The 20,398-nt window shown below is 46.8% G+C and overlaps 1 protein-coding gene across 1 annotated transcript in view; it reads right to left on the reverse strand.

Moving 5' to 3' along the window:
- Positions 1-20,398, reverse strand: part of Scara3 (scavenger receptor class A member 3) — a 31,951-nt gene that overhangs the window by 6,871 nt on the left and 4,682 nt on the right. Inside the window, exons 2-5 of the mRNA XM_021654504.2 lie at positions 11,783-11,881; positions 10,609-10,728; positions 7,839-7,937; positions 5,576-6,619 (exon numbers count right to left, since the gene is read on the reverse strand). Of these exons, the coding sequence (XP_021510179.1) occupies positions 5,576-6,619; positions 7,839-7,937; positions 10,609-10,728; positions 11,783-11,881 (1,362 nt within the window). The remainder of the gene's footprint in view (positions 1-5,575; positions 6,620-7,838; positions 7,938-10,608; positions 10,729-11,782; positions 11,882-20,398) is intronic.

Here is a 20,398-nt window from a genome sequence, read left to right on the forward strand (position 1 = left end):
TATGTCATCAATAATTTCACTTTTTAAAACATGCCTTATGATAAGCAGGGTGTGGTGGCACACACCTTTAATCCCAGCACTTGGGAGGCAGTGGCAGTCGGATCTCTGTGAGTTCGAGGCCAGCCCAGCCTACAAAGAAAGTTCCAGGACAGCCAGGGCAGTTACATAGAGAAACCCTGTCTTAGAAAACCATTAAAAAAAAAAAGCCTTCTGCTTTATATTAACATACAGTTTTTAGGTTCATATTATTGTTGCCACTGATCCTTACAACTACTCTATGTGGTATAGACAGGGAAAGTATTAATGATCTTGTTCGTGCTGGTTAGTTTTAATTTTAAACTTGACACAACTTTGAACTGCCCGTGAAGAGAGGTTTTTAATCAAGAATTACCCAGATCAGGTTGTTCTGGGAGCATGTTTTGATTGTTAATTGATGTAGGAAGGTACAGTCTCTTGTGGGCAGCACCATTCCCTAAGCAAGAGTACCCTGAACAGAGAAACCTAGCTGAGGGTGGGCAAGCCATCAAGCAAGTGGGCCTGCAAAGATTCACTCCTCTTTGCTCTTACTGTTGATGGGCATGTGACTAACTGCCCGAGTCCTGCCTTGACTTCCCCTCAGTGATGGGCTGTAATCTGGAGTTGAAAGCTGAATAAATCTTTTCCCTCCGAAGTTGCAACAGAAATTAAAGTAGGACACAGTAGGTGAGGAGATAGAGTTGAAAGTGATGAAGAGACCTACCCATCACTCAGCTAATAAGTGGTGGATTTTTTTTTTGTCTCTAGCTCATAAAGCATAGTCCTAGCAGAGACACTGTCTAGCACAGACATAAAAATTATCCTAGAGACTAGGAAAAGATCAAGATTCTAGGAGAGGTGTAGCCAGCATGGAGGCATTGCAGGGTTTCTGTGTAGTAAGTGGAGGCTTGGAATTAGAGCTGGAAGGGGCTGGTCCTACCCCTTCATTTACAGATGACAGAGCACAGATGGGAGAGACGAAGCAATTTTGCTTAAAGTCCCAGAGTAATTATAACCCAGCCTCCTTCCCTTCAGTAGGTGCTCAGCATCCCCTCACTGCCTGTGTTACTGGCATCTCCCTACTTGGGTTCTTCTATCTATCAATTCTACATCAGCAGAGCAATCCTTCACCGACATCTCCAGGGTCAGAGCCTCAGAGCATGTCTGAGGGTGAGTGATTATTTCTCTGGGGGGGAGGGGGCGTTCAATCTACCTGGAAAGCTTCTTTCAGATAGGAGAAGGGGAGCATGGGATGACTTAAAGATAAGGAGGAAAGCTGGCCAGCAGACAGGATGTAAAATTGCACCTTAGAGGCCACACACATGCACGCACCTTCTCAGTGAAATGATGTGGGAGGCTTTCGGCTCCCGTGGAAATACTCAGTACCTGGCTTTGGTGCGTAAACACGCAATAAAGCAGCAATTAAACATGTTCTCCCCTACCCCACCTCACCAATCTGTATCGAAGGGAAAATGAGCGGGGGGGGGGCAGCAGAAACATGAAGATGTTGAACCGAGGGTCCCCTGTACTTGAACGGAAGTCACACCATGCTGAAGGTGAAGTTTTGTGGTGAGACCTCTGCCACGAGCAAGGCGGCAGCAAATGCCAATCTCCAAGAATTCTTCTGGATACCATTTCCCTGTCTCCTCCATTCTCCATCCCTTGCCCTGTAGCAGGGCCCAGGTAGAAATGTCTAAGGTGCCTGCAAGCTCATGCTCTGGGCATCTCCTTTGCTGAGTGAACAGGGGACACATCTTTGAACAACTGAAGTAGGGTACCAGGTGTGTGTGTGTGCGTTTATGCATGTGTGCACATAGGTACACATCATCGTCCAGAGGCCAATGTCAGCTGTCTTTCTTGACTGATCTCCAGCATATGTTTTGGAAATAGGGTCTTTTTCTGGACCTGGAGCTCATCCTATTAGGTAGACTGGCTGCCCAGTGGGCCAGGGCGCCCTCTCCTTTCCACCTCCCCAGTGCTGGGATGACAGGTGTACCCTAATGCTCCTGGCTTTTATGTGAATACTAGAAATGGAATCCAGGCCCTCACATCTGTGCAGCAAGCCCTCTACCCACTAAGACATTTCTCTAGCTCCCAGGATTTTCAGTCTCTTGTGATGAGCACACATGGCTTAACTATATTCTTGTCTTAGGATACCTTTTTATAAGGCAGAGTCAACCAACTATCTATCTTTTCTACCTCCAAAGCCCCCCCCCCATTTCTGCAGAGAATATGCCCCAGGGTTCCAGTGGATGTGTGAAATCACGAGCAGTTGCAGACCCCAGACACACACACGCACACCCTGTCTCCTTATATACACCTTCGAGGAAGGCACATCGCTCTTAAAGTATGCAGTTTCCTGCTTAGTGTTTTCAGACCGTGGTTGACCATGAGTAGTCAAAAGCATGGAAGGTGAAACTGCTGATAAGTGGGGGGCTTCTTTCCAAGGCTTTTTATGAGGCTCCACAAATCAGTGCGTATAAATGGGCTGTCACCTGGGAAGCTCAGAATTTCTTCTGTTCCTAGAGTGAATTCAACACCACCACACAACTGGCAGAGTATGGACCATAAGAACCATCTCCTAATGTTCTTCACTGGAGCACAGCACCCTAGAAGCCACACAGATGTGTATTTTTGGTGAAATAGGCTGGGGAGGGGTTGATTTCCATAGAAATTATCATTGTCTAGCTTCCTTGCAAAAATAAAGCATAGCAACAAGCAAATAGGACCCTCCTCCCAGACCTGATCAGTCTAAAGGGGAAAAAAATTGGTCTCTAGTGGTACCAAGAACACACTGTGACATCAAGTGAAGCCAGCATAGGCCCAGGACTAGTTGGCCAAAGAGGAGGCAGAGCATCACTGAGGTAGTTTCCAAGACCAAAGGTGGCCCTGGTAAATGAGCTGGAAAGGCTTCCTGCCTTGAATACTATAGAGGATACAAAGGCTGAAAGAGACAGAGTGGGCTTTCATGCCATGAGGGCCTGGAAGACATAATCTTCATCAAGGTTTGGGAATCAAATGAAGATCATAGGAAGGCACAGTTCATAGTTTTGCCTAGTGACCCACCAGCAAAATGTGTGCATACTGTTCCTGCTTTGTGTTTAGCTAGTTTAGAAGACCCAAAAGGACAAATGCTTTCAGTAAAGACACAGTGGTGACTCAGTTAAGCAAGAAATTAAGACCATCACATGGCTACTCAAGGCTTCCTCTGACTCTAGGTCAAGAGCAAGGGAAGAAGGAAGAGAGATGCTGACCCTTCTCATGTTACTAAGGTCCTTAGGAAACTTCTGCACCCAATCTAGGCACGAATGTCAATGGTCTGGAACCTTCAGAAATGAAACTTTCTGATCATCCTACCCCAAGCAGCCATGATCCACAGGAATGCCGGCTGAGAACTTGGGGAATTTAGAACAGGAAGTGGAAGAAAGTGTTGTAAATCCTAACTACGACCATCAGATTGATTACAAAAATAAGGACTGCATCGTCACAAGAAAATGTCTTCCTTGACTTTTACCCGACCTGATCTGTGTGTGTGTGTGTAACAAAAGTTTCGTTTCCGTTTCCTCTCCTCTCTCAGTCCTTTGTCATCTATCTGTTAAAACACGGGACATGTTGACTGCATTGACCTCACAGGGTTTGAGTTCTGAGATATGAGGAGAGTGAAAATTGTTCTATAGCCCTCCTTATGTGGAACGTGTTGGTGTGCTTTTAATTTTACACGGGATAATTAATTGTATCATGATAGCTCTGAACAAGGCCTCATTATCAACTTCATTTGGAGATTAAGAGTAGCGGACTAAGGACGTGTGTGTAGGTGTCAAGTTGACAAGGGGTAGATTTATGATGGTTAATTTTACGTAGCAATTTTAAGGGACCACGAAGTGCCTAGATACTTGATCAAGCTTCACTCTGAGAGTTTCTGGGAGGGTGATTGTTGTTGAGGCCGACATGTGTATTGTTAGACTGAACAAAAAGGATTACCCTCTCTAATGTGGTGCTAGCCTCATCTAAACGTTTGAAAGCCAGGACAAAGCATAAAGCTCACCTTCCCCTGAATAAGAGAATTCTTCATGCCTGATATTCTTCCCATCAGGGGCATTATCTCTACAGATCTCAGACTTGCCAGTCTACATAGTCACATAAACCAAACCAATTCCTTATGATTATCTATCTATCTATCTATCTATCTATCTATCTATCTATCTATCTATCTATCTATCTATCCATCCATCCCTTGGTTTATTTATCTGCCTTTACTCTTCTAGTTCTGGTTTCTTTTCCCATAGAATTCTAGTCAATAAAGGACCTTAGGGAAATATAGGAGAAGAAGAATACATTAGGGTGATCGGTCTCTGAGGGACAGATAGTCTGACAGGCAAAATCATTAATGAGGAGGCAGAAAGGGAGAAAGTGAGCATAGGTGGTTTCAAAAGGACAAGGTCTATAAACTTGCTATGAGGGACTAAAAGAAAGCCAGGGATAAGCTAGAATTTTCTTTGAAAAGCAAAGCTAGAAACCATATTACTTTCACCAAGAGGCTTTCAAGAATCTCCCTCTCTCCCTCCTTCCCTCCTTTTCTCATTTGCTCCTTTTGTTGAGATGAGGTTTCACTCAGTGTCTCTGAGACTCAGGGTGTAGCCCAAGCTGGCCTGGAGTCCATGTTAATGCTCCTGCCTCAGCCTCCTGAGTTTTGGGATTACAGGTGTGAACCACTAAGCCTAACTCTCAAAGGCAAAAATGTTCAAACATTAAATTTTTTTATTCATGTGTGTACCTACTTGCATGCATGTGTACGTTTGAAAGCCAGGACAAAGCATAAAGCTCACCTTCCCCTGAATAAGAGAATTCTTCATGCCTGATATTCTTCCCATCAGGGGCATTATCTCTACAGATCTCAGACTTGCCAGTCTACATAGTCACATAAACCAATTTCTTATGATTATCTATCTATCTATCTATCTATCTATCTATCTATCTATCTATCCATCCATCCCTTGGCTTATTTATCTGCCTTTACTCTTCCAGTTCTGGTTTCTTTTCCCATAGAATTCTAGTCAATAAAGGACCTTAGGGAAATATAGGAGAAGAAGAATACATTAGGGTGATTGGTCTCTGAGGTACATTATTAAAATGTGTGGAGAATTTTTTTTAGTGAAGTGTACAATGAAATGAGGCTCGTGGCCACCTCAGAACAGTTAGTTACTAAAATTACATTACATGTACATGTGTACATGTACCTGTGAAGTCCAGAAGAGGGCTTTGGATCCCCTGAAGTTGGAGTGACACGTGTTTGTCAGCCTCCTTATGTGGGTGATGGGAACCGATGGAAGAGTAGCATGCATGCCTAACCACTCTCTAGCCCCTCAAAGACACTTCTTAAAGTTGCCTGCTGCCCTGGGAACTGATTACTGGATGATTTTGGCAATCTATTTTGACACCTAGTGTCTTCCATCTAGCATGCTCTATGTACATACTGTTGGAGAGTTTCCCTAAAATCATGCGCTCCTGTAGACAGCAACAACCCCGAGTCCCTGGAGAGGCCCGTCCACCCTCCTCTTACCTCGGATGATGGTGACATTGCGAAGGATTTCTCCATGCTGTGTGTCCACAGCCTTCATCTCCTCCATGATCATGGAGAGGTTCCGGACATTGAAGTCCAGCTGAGCACTGAGCAGACTGAAGCGCTCCCTGAGCAGATCCGTGGTGCCCAGCATGAGGGAGACGGACTTATTCAGGTAGTAGAGTTCCTCAGCGTGGGTGTGGAAGCCCAGTGTGCAGGACAGCCGCACGTCATCCAGGTACTTGAGCATGCTGTGCACGTGGTTGTCGGTGGCGTTGATGTTGGTGAAGATGGTACCGATTTCAATCTCGTGAGAAGTCATGCGTCCTTCCAGGGACTCGAACCTCTCCACTGTGCGGTTCTGGGCATATCGGGTGTGGTATTGGAGGTCATGCATGTTCTCCTCATGGTCATCCAAGAAGGAGGAGATATTATCCAGCTGTAGCTGCAGGCCCATGACCTGCAGCACCAGGTCATGCATGCTCTCGGAGTTCTGGCTAATGCGCTGCGAGGAGGCCCCCAGGGTGGCCTGGATGGTCTTGACCAGTTCTCCAGTCTTGGCAGAGGTGCTTCGCAGACCCCCAAAGAGCCTGGTGTAGTTCTGCCAGTCAGTGACTATCTTCTGCAGGGTCAGGGTCTCCTCGTCCGTTTTTCTCTGGATCCCATGGATCCACTCAGCTGTCTGGCCCACTGTGAAGTTTATCTGGTTCACGGCAGCCTTGACATCGTAGCACTCTTGGGTGAGGTCCTTCAGAGTGATGTCCATGCCTGCTGTGGTGGCCTGCCAGCCCCTCACCTGGGCCAGGAAGAATCCCAACGACTGATTGACCTGGTGGATGGAGAAGGAACAACTGCCCATCTCCTGGGAGATTTGACTGCTTGTGTTGGAGAGCAGCTCTTGGGCCTGGGAGGTTTGGTCCAGCTGGACCTCCTGGGCCAGCAGCATCTTCTGAAGCCCCTCCAGCTCCTCCTGGAGCTTCCTGATCTCTTGCCCCAGCTGCCCAGCCTCACGGCAAAAAGAGCAATTGCTCAGGGCTTTTGGGTCTTCAGGAGAAAAGGGGACATTTTTCAGTTAAATGGGACACAGGTGTCTTTTGTGTGTGTGTGTGTGTGTGTGTGTGTGTGTGTGTGTGTTTATTTGTATGCAGGCATGCGCCCTCTTGTGTGGAGGTCTGAGACAACTTAGGTGTTGTTCCTTGGGGGCTGTCTATCTTGATTTTTGAGATAGATCCTCTCTCTGGTCTGGAGCTTGTCAATCAGTCTAGGCTTTCTGACAACTGAACTCCAAGAATTCACCCATTCCTGCCACCCTGGCACTGGGATTACAAGTTTGTGCTCCCCCCCCCCACACCTTTCCCACTAGGGTGCTTGGGATTAAACTCAGGTCACAGTGCTTGAATGGCTATATTATCTCCCTAGCCCCAGAGGTGCTTCTGGAAATGCAGACACAGGGAACTGGACTCTGTTTCCTTTCTTCCTATGAGAAATCCCTCACAGAAAAGCCTCATCATCTCTGCGGAATTCCACCTTTACTCTGCAATCTGAAGTGCAAGATTTCAGATATTTATCCCACAGTATTGCTGCATTCTAAAGAACAGATTTTAGTAACTAACTGTTCTGAGGTGGCCAAGAGCCTCATTTCATTGTACACGTCACTAAAAAAAAATTCTCCACACATTTTAATATCTGTTGTTTTGGTTGATATAATATACTTGTGGGGAAGGTGACCTTGGGAAGTTTTTTTTTTTCTTTTTTTTTTTTTTCTTTGTGACTCCTGAGGAATAAGGCTTGCCAAGTAGAACTCTGTTATTAGGTGTCAGGCCAGCACTTTCTATTTGCAACAGAGAAAATGGCCTTTTAATCCACATCTGCCATGGCTCCTTCTGACTCACTCTGTCTTGGGATGTTTCTGATTGGAGCAGAAGCTAGACCATGGTGATTTGTGATGTTGCTTAAGGCAGTAACTGAAAATGGGCTTATACACCAGGAGGCTTTGCAGGGCCTTACAAGCCATTTGGGATGCACGAGGCTATTTTAAGAATGGACTATGCTTGCTTCCCTTCTCTGCATATGGTCTCTGGATAGATCAACAGCCCATATAGAAAAGTCTGCCTTAGTCTGTGCAGTGTCCCAGCATCCCAGCCCTCCATAGAGGGAAGCAGGGATCATCAGCTGGTCTTATCTTAGGAAGCAGGGAGTACCTGTTCATCCCTAGATAACAGGGATAGAGGGTCCTTTGTGCTTCTGGACACTAGAATCTTACCCAATCCTTGAAGGTTTTCTTGCATTGACACAAGCTTCTTATTATAGATGGACTGGGCCAAGGAGATGTCTTCTGAGAGAGAGTCCACCTTTCTAAACACTGAGGAAACAGAAGAGACACCAGGCTGGGGTCACGGTTCAGAAGTAGTTCAGATCATTGGTGAGATCATTTTCATGAGTCTGAAACCAAAACCGTTCTTGCTTCTCCCAGGAGAAAGGCTTCCCAATGACCAAACAAGGATGTGTCTTACTGCACATGTTCCTTCACAGGATAATTCACCTCCCAATCTGGGATTTGGAATCAAGAGCTCCTCGTAAGTTAGGATAGTAAAAATTCACAAACATACAGATAAAATTATTCCATCACCCAGAGAGCACTCACCACCATCACCACCTTCAACTATGTATTTCTTCTAGTCATGTGCCCACGGATGCCCACTCAACACTCCCATAGATATATGCTTTAGAAAATAAAAGGCAAAACTGTGTTACTTTGACCATCCCATCTATTTTCTCTTATTCAACTTTTATAAGTATGGCATCACGGGCGTGTTTCTTCTTCTTACCATCTTCTCATTCTTTCTTCGAGAGAGTTTTTTTCAAACTTAAAAAAAAAAGTTTTATAAAGTTTTTTTTTTCTTTTTAAAATATTTCAGTGTGTGTTTTCACTAAAAATACACAAAGTCTGACAGGCAGATTATGACCAGTGCTCCATCTTAGGCATAACCCTTATCTGTGCTGGTTGTAAGGACATGATATTTTTCCTTAGGATGAATGCTTGGAGTACAACCCTTCGGTTTGTACAAGGTATTCTCTAGAAAAGCTCTTGCTCCCTTTTAGGTCAGTTCAGCCCAGGGTCCTACAAAAGCTGTTGTGTCAACAGGATTTAGAGCATGCATGCAGCAAAAGCAGGGTAGCTGGGCTTATCCATCAGTAGCAAGATGGCCCTGGCAGTGGTAAGAGGGCACCGGTTGGCCTGATGAGCCTCTGAAGGACATATCTGGCAGAATGCAGTTGTAATCGCCCAAAGCGACTCAGCTTCTAGACTCTGATTGATATAAAGTCTGTTGGGTGACTTTGACAGGTCAATGAACCTTTCCAGAAGGAACAGTCATCAACAAAATAAAAACATGACGGCAGCGACTTCTAAAGTTCTTAGCCCCTCAAAACCATTTTGCTTTCAAGCAATTTAGGATATCCAGGCTCTACTGAACACTGAATATCTCAGCTCTGTCAGGAGATTGGATTAATTAGTAACATTCACATGTTTGGGACAGCCTGTTGAGTTGGGGTAGCACTTTCCAGTTGGTGATAGTTATTTTGTTTGAGCCTTTTCTCACTTAAGAGCCCATATATAGATAAAGGAAAAGAAATGGGGAGGCTTGATGATTGCCATTTTGACTTTAAGGATTCATAAAGTCTACTCCTGGGCCACCAGCCAAAGGCTCATTGCATGCAATTCTCCCTATTCACTGCACATGTCACATTCTGTAATTACATAGTCATTTGTTTCTTTGGACATTTCCTTCATTTACTCTGCCTTCTCGTCTTGTTATAGCCCTATTGGCTCATGTCTTTGAGCACTTGGTCTGCAGCTGTGGTGCTGTTTTGGAAGGCACACCTTTCAGAGGTGGAGGCAGTGGGTCACCGGGAATGAGCCTTGAGATTTATTGATGGGCCCTGACTGAAGAGGCAATGTAGCTTGCCATCTCCTCCTGCTGCCATGCCTCACCCACCATGACGGACTGTTCTCAAGTGATAAGCCAAAAATGAATCCTCCTGCCCTTAACTTGCTTCTTGTCACAGAAAAAAGAACCATAACTAATACAGCCAGGGGTGTTGGTACCCAAATATCCTCATATAGCGGCAGGACCACGTGCCTTTCCAGGAAGGGGTTCACTCTTAGGGTCAGTACCCTGGGTGAAGGTCACTCGGGCCTCCATTGCTTCTCTCTGCTCCCAGCCTTGTCTCTAGCATCAAGCAGGCTGGATCAAATGGATTTTACTATGAATGTGACCAAAACAATTTAGACAATTTACGTGAAACTCTTAGACTCTAGAAGGTATGATCTACCATGCACCAGCACCACGATCATACCGGCTGCAATGTGGATGAGAGGCACCAAAACTCAGGCCTTCTGGCCTCACCTGCAGGAATCTGATTTTGCAGGTCTTAGTAAGGCCCCGGGGATTTAGATTTTAATGAATGCTGAAGGCAATCTCGATGCATTTGGTACCCAGTCTTATCTTGAACAACACACAGGGAGATGATGGCGGGTCTTAGACGCCATCTGATCCAGTGGACACAACCGAGGGCTACACAACAGATTCACCTGGAGAGCTGAAAGTTACAGGATTCACTCTATTACCCTGGGAATAGGGGTAGAGGGGGCAAACATCAGCAGTTCTGAAAACTCCCACATGATTCTATTACTGACCTGTCAAACTCATCTGGTTATTTTCTTCTACTCAACGCCCTACAGCTAACTCTTTTGTTTGTTTGGTTTGGTTTTTTTGAGATAGGGTTTCTTTGTGTAGCCCTGGCTGTTCTGGAGCTTGCTCTGTAGAACAGGTTGGCCTCTAACTCAGAGATCCACCATCTTCTGCCTCTGCCTCTGGGGTTAAAGACATGCACCACCACCACCATCTTCAAGCCAGGAAGATGCTAGTCTGGGTGACAGATGTGGAGTATTTTTCTCCCTGGGGTGTTGTTCATGTAGAAACCTAATCAGCCATTCCCCTGGAGCCAGCACCAGGGCACACTGAACTCACCCAGAGAGGCCAGCACAGCCACAGCCACCAGGAGCAAAGCCAGGAAGAGGTACAGAATCCGCACTGATGTGTGCAAAGACAGGTTCTTCTGGCAGCGGGTGCAGCGGGGTCCTGGCCGACCTGTGGAGAACAAGAAGATGGCCATGGCTTGGGCCAGTGATGGAGGCGGGAGTGCAATGCTCAATTTCATGTTCCTTGTCTGGCCTGCCTCAATGCTTTTCAAAGCAGGACAGGTGGAACTTTCTGCTTTTATTCTGGGCTTGTTCTGCTGCTTAGGCTGAACTTATAGAACATTCTGGAATATAGGAGACAGAGGCCACCCTTCCTCCTCCTCCTTACCAGTCATTCTTTCTCAGCAGTATCTTCATTCAGCCCACAGAGCACGAAGACAACTTTTCTCTCTATGCTGGCCTTACCATGATTCACAATCCCAACAGCCTGCTCACTCTGCTGCCCAGTGCAATGCTCTAGCATGTGTTCAAACAACCCAGTTTGCCCATGACCTTCTGGGCAAATAAACTGTGGTTCTCCTAGAAACCAAACAAGGCGTTAAAATTCACCGGTCAGGTTGCTGTGTGGAAAGAAGAGGGAGGAGTTCCTGGGAACTCTGGGAGGTGACCAGTGCCCGCTGAAAATGAAGGATGGCCCCCAAGGGGAGCTCAGCTTAGCTGCATATGATGAGTACCAGCAGCAATTAAAAACCTAGTGCCTGCTCCACATGGCACACTGGAATAAATCCACAATACCAAAAGCAGGCCTGGGGCATGCCTGGAGAGCACAGTGTCCAGTCAAGATAAAGAACACAAGCTATATCTATACCAAATGTCACTGAGAGCCCTGGTCCAACCAGCAACTCAAATAGCATGATCAACAAGGCAGAATACAGACGTTGGGTACAGTGTGTGGCTAAGGGAGATGGCAGGGGTTCCTGCCAGGGCTTAGGTGGAGCCCAGGAAGCACATGACACTTATGAGCAATGCTGATTTCATCCATACTACACAGCCCCAGGCTACCCAGCTCTGCCCTCACCCTCCAAGGGACAGTAGGAAAATGAGAGCAGGAATTCTGAAGCCACACGTTTGAACACATCGTTGACCAGTCTAGAGATGAAGGCAGGAAGGCAGGGAGCTATCGGCTCACAGAGGAGATAGGGGTTCCCTGAGCACTTACTTACCCTGTTGGCTGCATGGGAAGGATGGCATGTCCTCTTCTTCACCAGCCAGTTCCTCTTCAGTGACACATAGTACATCCCTGTCACTGCCAGCTGATCTCACTGCAATGAAACCAGTGAGGTAGGACCCCACACCTTGACCCCAAGCCATGCCCTTCCCTTTCCAGCTTTCTGTTTGGTATCAAGGTTCATACCCCATGCTCACCCCTTTCCTAGGTCCAGTCCAGTACACCTGAGCCCCAGGTGACTTGATGAAGATGAGAAATGGGGGTGGGGTGGGGTATAGAGGTAAGCTTTAGAAGGTCAAGTTGCTGAGGTATCCCACCCATATGGTAAAGAGATGTGCCCATCTCCCACAAGCTAGGAAGACACACAGGCCAGTCTTTACCTCTCCCAGACCACTGGGAGTAGAACAAAGAGATGTAAGAATGTGTTGATTGATCTGGCATGTGGGGCAGAAGCAGAATTTCCCTGCTTCAGGCACAAATATGAAACTGGCACTGCATGGGCTCCAAGACTGTGTCCAGCCTAGCTGGGAAGGAGGAAGCAGGAATCAAGAGGTGAGCAGATAGGAGATGAGTGCATTCTACCTCCTGGACCTCACTGGAGACCTACCAAGGCGTCAAAGGGAGCATGGAGGAGAAGGGGTCCAGGGTCAGGTGATTCCTAAGTAAGACCCAAAATGATGTGTCTCATTATTGAGGAAACTGTTCTCCTTCCCCACGCCTCCCATCTCTCCTTCCTGGGGAAAAAAAATGAGGAAGGTCCTTTAATAAAGAGACAGAGTGAGCCGTGGGGCCAACTGGGACTTCGATCTGGGAAATGGGGATGAAAGCCAAGGGTGGACCCTAAGAAGAGGCATCTTTGACTTTCCCCTTTAAAAAACAGCTTTATTTACTTGACTATTTAAATTTAAATGATTTTATTAATTTGGTCTATGTGTGTGTGCATGCACACACATGTCATAACTAGCATAGTTATTTTTTTTTAATGAAAATTTAGAGTTCACCAAGATTTTAACAAAAGATTTAGGCCTGGTCATCAATAGAGAGACACTCAGGAAGAAAAGAACGTTCTTCACACGGAAGCCCATGTGTGACTGTGGGCTTCTCAAGAGAAAGTTCTGCTTATATGTCTTAACAACACACACACACACACACACACACACACACCCTGTAACCTCTACCTGGAGTCTGGAGATTCCAGGTTTTCTGATCAGCTCTCTGCCAAATGACCCTCTTTCCTTATACTCCTGTTACTCTCCCTCCCCATTTTTAGAGGAACCAGCTGAGGTATAAGTTATAATCTTTACTGACAGGTATGCCTGGCACCGACCAATGAGATTGAGGGCCATGACCACTCAGAAAGGTCTTGGACCATCCCAAGGTGAAACACAGTGACAGCAGCACTGAGGAGAGAGAGCTTCTGGGGTCCAGGCTTTGCTGTAGGACTCTTAACACATTGCAGATTCCATGCCTGTGGTACTATTACTCAACCAACTCTATATTTGTTTCCTCCTTGGCTTGAGCTCCTAGTTTAAATGTCACCCCCATTTCCGTCTCCCCTATTCTCCTCCTCTTGTTCCTCCTCCAAGAATTCCTCTTCTTTGAAGCTTGTTTTCCTTGGTCCTTGGAAATTTCTGTTTTCTTTCAACTTCAGCTATGCGTTTGGTAATGTGTTTGTCATTTACCTTTTACTTAAAGTTTAAAGCCTAAAAATGTGCTGGAAGCAGCCACTCCTGGTTTGTTTTCCTCTGCTTCATTTTTTGAAATGTGGTGAAGTGTGGGATCTGGCCTCAAGGCAATCGTTATGACAATCCTATAAATTTTACAGCCTAAAGTATCATTTTTATGGTCAAAAAGACTTAGGGCCAAAGGCATTTAAGAATGTTACTAACAGCACACACAATACGAATGGAGAAGCCAAGATCTGGACTCAAACATCTTCCCTCGCTGGCCCACATACTACCACTGGGAATAAGGAACAGTGGTTCCAGAGTTCTGAGGGGTATTTCTCCTGCAATTACAAGATCAGAGGGTAGAAAGGAGAAGGAACAAGAGACTGAGCAGGCAAAACGTTGAGACATAGGGCTATGACAGTGATCAACAGCCCTCTAGGGTTTTGTAAACCTTTGGTCCCTTTGACCTCACGTCCCAAATGCTGCCCCACAACCTCTGTGATCAGCTGGGAAAATTAGATGTGATGTTTAATGTTCATTGTCAGCGTAGCAGAATCTACAATCACCTGGGGATGAGCAGCTGGGCAAATGCAGGGAGCGATTATCTTGATTAGAATTTTGGAAGGTGGGAAGACCTGTCTCTGGTGAGCGGCTCCATTCCCGGGCTGGGATCCTGGAATGTGTATGTGGAGAAAGGGAGCTGAGCATTCTCTACTTTGCTTCCTGACCGTGGGTGGGCGAGGCCAGCTAATTCAAGCTCATACTGGCTTGACTTCCTCCTCATGATGAGCTGTGCCTCTAACTGTGAGCCAGAAGTAATACTTTCTCCCTTTAAGTTGCTGTTGTCATAGTATTTTGTCACAGCAATGGGAAAAGAAACCAAGACAGTGGGGCGAGAACACTTGAGAAGCAGAGGCAACCTTGAGCGGACTCATGGGGAAGGTGAGAGCCAGCCAATCCCAACCAGAGTCACATAGCCTCCATGGGCACCAGCCAATCCCAAAAGAGGTCACATAGCCACAGTAGGGATTCGTCTAGCTTTAAAAGGGGCCTTCGAGCTCCACCTTGGGGTCGTGGCCATTTTGTGAAGGTGGTGACCACAGCATGCTGGAATTCTCTGCAGAATAAACCCTCTTTGCTTTTACATACTACTTGAGTTTGGGTCTTTCCTTCAGCGAATTCCCTAACAAAGGAACTGGGGAAGATCCCATCCGCTGCCATAAACCCCCTCGCTTTAGCCCCCAGGTCTGTCACACTTCAACTGACACTGAAGTACGCCCCTTGCTGCGTGTACTCCAGGGTCATGGATTCACCTCTGTGGATCTCAGAAGCCGGCTCTCTGTGGACCTCAGCCAGCTTTCCAGGGCGAAAGTTCTAGAGGCGGTGTTGTTAGAGAAGGGTGCTTTGAAGCATCTGAATTGAGTTTCTGTTGTGCTTGCTGGTAGTGGATCTAAGACTAACCCTGAAGACTGCTGAAGATCTTAGGACCCCAGTACGCAGAGTCCCACCTCCAGAGGAATTCTGAGGTGAGGGAGTTTGAAGATGGAAGATAGAAGCATTCCCACCTCCATTGTCCTAATTCATCCGGACAAGTAGCCTGAAAAGGATACGGTGAAAGAAATTAGAGAAATTTGTCTCTGGATTTGATAGATGGATGAGGAAATGGTGTAGGGGGGAGTTGGGGGGGGTGGTAGGCACTGTGAAGAAGAAGAGCAGAGTGGGACTGGGAAATAGGGACAAGCAGCGTGGTGTGTGGGGATGCAACACATCATTTTTACATGCATCCTGGGAAATGGACCTTTTCTGCCCTGCTTTGCAGCTCGGGCTGTGATCCCTCCCACCAGTCTGCCAGCAGTTTACAAGGATGCTTCGCCCAGGCAGCTTACAGGGTGACCTCTTTCCCCAAAGCTTCGGGCTAGGTGGACTAGAATTCTTTGGGCCGTTCTGTGCTTGCCTAACCAAAAGCTCAGCAGCTAGCTAGGGCTGCTAGTTGCCAGCAGCTCTGCAGAACACTGCATTATGGGGGGCTGCTCAGATCCTCCCATTGAGCCCCTTAGAGAGATATCAAATTCCTTCCTGTCCATGCTCCTCATTTCTTCCCGCTGCTTCGTGGAGCTTCTTGGCCCTCCCTCGTGACAGGGCCTCCTCCCTGTTTTGGCTCCAGAGGCTATTTCATCACTCCACTGTTTATAGCCTTTGCAAGGAATCTGGGATGATTTAAATGAAGCCTGGCTGACACCAGCCTTCAGCAAACACCCCTCCCCAAGCAGCTTTGTCACACCCTTGCTTCCCTGGTGGAGAGAGCCTTAAATTGCCTACAGTTAGCCAATGGGAGTTAATAAGAACCATCACCTTCCTGTACTGCATGGAGTGGTCCACAGAAGGGGAGTGACAGCTGCCTGCCCAGACCCCAGTCCTCTCTAGAACAGCGGTTCCTTAGTGTTGGCCCTCTTCCCCGTGATGACATCTCAGCTCTGCAACTCATAGCCCTCCCCAGTCCCCAAAGAGGGTTTCTGCTTTTCCTAATCCTCTGACTTCCTGCTGTCCAGAGGTGAGTCCTGCCCTTGGGGACTCTGATTGGCCTATATCTGGAACACTTCGGCAGCTTGCCACCTTAGCCTCTCTCACTTTAATGAGAATGTAATCCAAAGCATTTGTGGGGCGCCCTCAAGCTGAGCCTTTAGTAAGTACAAACTCAGTGTGTTTATGTGTCATTGGGCTTGTTCTGGTGGGAGACCAGATGAACATACAGAGAGTGAGGAGAGCCTGGAGGAAGAGGGTTGGGACTGGTGAGAAGATGATGAATGGAAATTGGATGGGAACCAGGACACACCCTTTGTGCTGGGCCAAACGTGCTCCCCTGTGGCAGGGGAGTATTCTTTCTGGGCCCTGCTGGCTTAGTGTTGGGGATCTTAGCTCTCAGAAGGGGACTTAGAAGTCAGGGTCCTTGCTATCCCATTACAAAGGCCCAAAGGTAATAATGGCTCCTGAGTTATTAGGAATCTGGAGCACACAGAATTGCACATGAGAACTGGGATGGGACCCTTCCAGGCAGGCCTGCCATCTCTTTCCTCATCAGACCTCCCAGCACTGTGTCACTTTATTACTTCCTTCAGGTAGGTACACCTTCCCCTGGGCTCCTGCCCAGGACTGATGATGTAGCATGTGTCAGTAAAGGTAGCTTGCAGGCTCCAGATGAAGGCCTGAATAGTCTCTGCTGTTTTAATCATAAGCTCGTCTCAATTTAAAAACAAATGAAGATCAATCATTAAAAGCATGGTTTTAATCTGTTTATTTTTGGTATTCTCTATGGCCAAGAGAGTGTTGACACATTGGGGGTTCCAAAAACTTAAGGCAGCAGAGACGCTTTGGGATGGGGCCGGGGCTCGGGGGTGACTTCAGGCTTGAACTGCTAGAAAATGGAAGGTGGGGAGTGGGGAGGATCGGCTGAGGGAGGCAGCAGAGTTTAGGTGGGGCTTCCCTCCCTTCCACCAGAGCTAGCTAGACACGGGCTAGGACATTCTCTTCTTAAAACTAGAAGGCTTCTTCTTGGGTGAGGTGTGTCAGGGGTGGACAGGGAAGGGTGGGGACATGAGTTTCTGTAACATTTATGACTTTGGATTTGCCCAAAGTTATGGTAATGTAACTATGTAAAATGTAGATGTTGCTGGATGTCTGGAACAGCAAGGAGAGCCTTGTTCTGATGGAGCAGGCAAGGCCTCCAGGAAGGTAGCCTCCATTGCAGGTGCACATGGTGAGCTGAGCTTGGAAGAGGACACGGGATCGGACTAGACAGGTCTAGATCTGAAAACTTCTGAGAAGCCCCTCTGTGGGATAACTAGGACAGCGTGATGCTCTGGGAATCATGGAGGAGCAAAAAATCTAAGGCTCTGGGAACCAGTCACGGCCTCCCTTGCCCTGAGGCCACAAGGAATCTGAGCTCTGACCACAGAGTGCTTTTAGCTAGAGAAGATGTAGCCAGGTGCCACTCTTCATGTGGCCCACCCTCCAGGCCACATACTGGGAGAAGAGGAAAACCACCCAACAGCCTTTAAAGGCCGGTGCTGCCAGCCAGCTTCAAAAGGTAAGAGCAAATACTACAGGGTGAAAGGGTCTCTGTTCCTCTGAGGGTGTAATCTCCAACTTAAAGGCCAGAAGGAAAGCCAGAGAGGAGGGATTCCTTGTTTTTCAGATTTTGCTTGCAAGAGCCAGGGAGAACACTGGACTGATAGGTTCATGTCTTGGCACCTGGTTGCAGCAGCTGCTGACTTTCTTGGGGTCGAACCTGGTTCAACCTTTCCCTCTGTGGGTAGAAACCAGCCCGGATATGCTAACCAACTGCTAACTCAGCCACCATTACTGACATGGGCTTTTTTTTCTGGTTGACCAGGAAATGTGTGATTGATTCATCCTTTTTTTTTTTTTTTTTTTTTTCCCTGAGACTGCGTTCTTCCACACAAGTCAGAAGGGGGAGATTCGAGGAACTGAATAAAAGGTCTTTCTTTGGGCACTCCAAGGGACATATTTTGATGATTATCTTCAGCCAAGTTCAGAGTGGGTTTTCCAAACAGCCAATTGGGTTGGGAAAAATAAAGATCTGGAGAGCCTTCCTAGGAGCCAATGCTATATTTAAAGTTTCAGGACAGCTATAGTTTAAGGTTAGGGAATGCTATAATTAAGGTCTCAGGGTTGTTTTCCTCAAAAGCCTCCTGCTACTGCCCCTCTCCATGGCTTTGTGGTTCCTCTGAAGCCTGGTGGGAATCTTCTGTCCCTCTTAGCTCCAAGGAAGCCAGGCCTCTCATTCAGATCCTCATGCTCAGCTCAGTGGGTTAGCGCTGAGAGCATCTGGTTTCCTGCAGCTGTTCTGTGATCACTCGCCATCCCTTGGTGACTACAGAGGTTATGAGTTCCTTCTCATTTTATCCTACCTAAGCCTTCCTTTCTCTAAGCAGTATATTCCCTCCCTTCTCCCTTGTTACCCACTATTGGCATTTTGGGTCACACAGATTTTCACTGAAATCCTAACCCTAACCTAACCTAACTCTAGCCCTCAGATAACCCCAAATATCTGCCTCACGTCTAAGTAGCTCCTCAATGGGGGATCTCACATCTATTTGAGAGAGAACCCGGGCTGCAGCCATCCCTTTTGCACCCACACTTGTCTCTTCTTGGGGCTCCTCTTTCACTCCCGGGAGCCCCAAGAATTTAATGGGATAGGAGAATTGGGAGCAAGCAGTCTGCTTATTTCTTGTTGCCTCTCTGATCTATGAAATGCTACCATTTCATAGATCCTTGCTGCCTTTCCCACAATGCCCTCCTTCTCAGAGTCTTTTTGTCACTTGTGTAAGACAGTGGCGGTGCCCTCTGTGTACCAGGGATGCCGTGAATTCGACATGAAGGCGATGGGTAGCTTGACGCACACTGCAGTGTAGATTAAGGGCAGCAGGCACTTTGGGTAGTGCTGTTTTCCTCTCCCAAACCCAATCACAGCTGCCATCTATTACCACATCCCAACCCCCAGCACCCTCAGGACCAACTTCCAACTTCCAAGAAATCCTTTTTACAAAGTGTGTCCGCAGAGCATGGTTCCAAAACATCCTTTGTGTGTGGGGGGAACCTCTTAGTAAATATTTCAAAAAGTCTTGAGGAAAAAAAAAAAGAAGATTTAAATGCATGTTTAATTCTGTGTTTCTCAGGCTGACTTGACCTCAGATCTTCCGGCCAATCTGGAAAAATATGCATTGATTGATCCCATGGAGCAGAGGTTCAGAACTCTGTTCTGCATAACACCAGCATTGGGTTGGGTTATTCCTTCATCCTCCCCTGCCATGCGTGAGCATGCAGCAACGCTGAGCTTGAAGCTGCTTAGGTGAAATCTGAACTGCTCTCTGGTCCATCATGGCTGCCGCTCAGCCTGTCTGCTCTTTGGAGCATGATTGCCACAGGCAAGAGACATTCTGAAAAGACCAACAACACTGAGTTCCAACTCCTTGATCTTCTCTCACTGGCTCCCTTAAGACACCTGCATCCACTCAAGCACAAGTGAACAGCTGTGGGAGGGGACCCAGGTATCTTTAGAGTGTACCAGTGCTCAGTGAACCACATGCAAATGAGCATCCCCACTAAGTGTCCCTTTAGGAACTTTCCTGAGAGGAGAACTCTGCAGCTAGCAAACGTGCCTAGGGTTGTCCGCCATGTGTTATAACAAACCTGAGCGGAAATGTGGATGCCTTCAACACCCACGAATACGATGTTGATTAGACTATTGTAAAATTATACTATGAAACATTAAGAACCATACAAAGCGTAGATTTAGGTTTATTACCTGGGGAAAAGTGTAGGCATCCTTTCGAAAAATTCTGTAAAAATACTTTAATGTCAGAGATTGAACCCAGAGCTTTGCATATGCCGAACACAAGTCCTATCACGAGTCTACACCCCAATTACCTTTTGTTAATTTAACAAACTACATATAGGGCTGGTGAGATGGCTCAGTAGGTAAAGGTACTTGCTGCCACTCCTGATAATCTGAGTTCAACCTCTGGATCCCACATGACGGAAAGAGAGGACTCCCAGAAGTTATCCTCTGGCCTCTGCATGTGAGCTGTGGTATGCATACCATAAAATACACTGCCAACCCCACCAAAAGAGTAAAGTTTACAGTGTAAACATAACAACACTATAAATGTAAAAACAACAAGGAGGAGTAATATGGAGAGTATCTTTTTATCTTTGTAGGGGAAAGGTCGATGTGTGCATATAAAATTTTAAGGAATCTGTCCAGCTATGTCTTGTCATCTGTCAGCTCTGGGGTGTGGGGTTTCGTAAGTGCTGAATTTCCCCCCTTCTGAAGTGTTTGGATTTGTGGAATAGCAATCTAGGAATGCTTCTGTCCAAGTCTTAAGGATGCTTCCTCACATCTTGGACACGGTCCCCGACTC

Source organism: Meriones unguiculatus, chromosome 9 (assembly GCF_030254825.1).
Source record: "Meriones unguiculatus strain TT.TT164.6M chromosome 9, Bangor_MerUng_6.1, whole genome shotgun sequence".
In the NCBI taxonomy this organism is placed as follows: Eukaryota; Metazoa; Chordata; class Mammalia; order Rodentia; family Muridae; genus Meriones; species Meriones unguiculatus.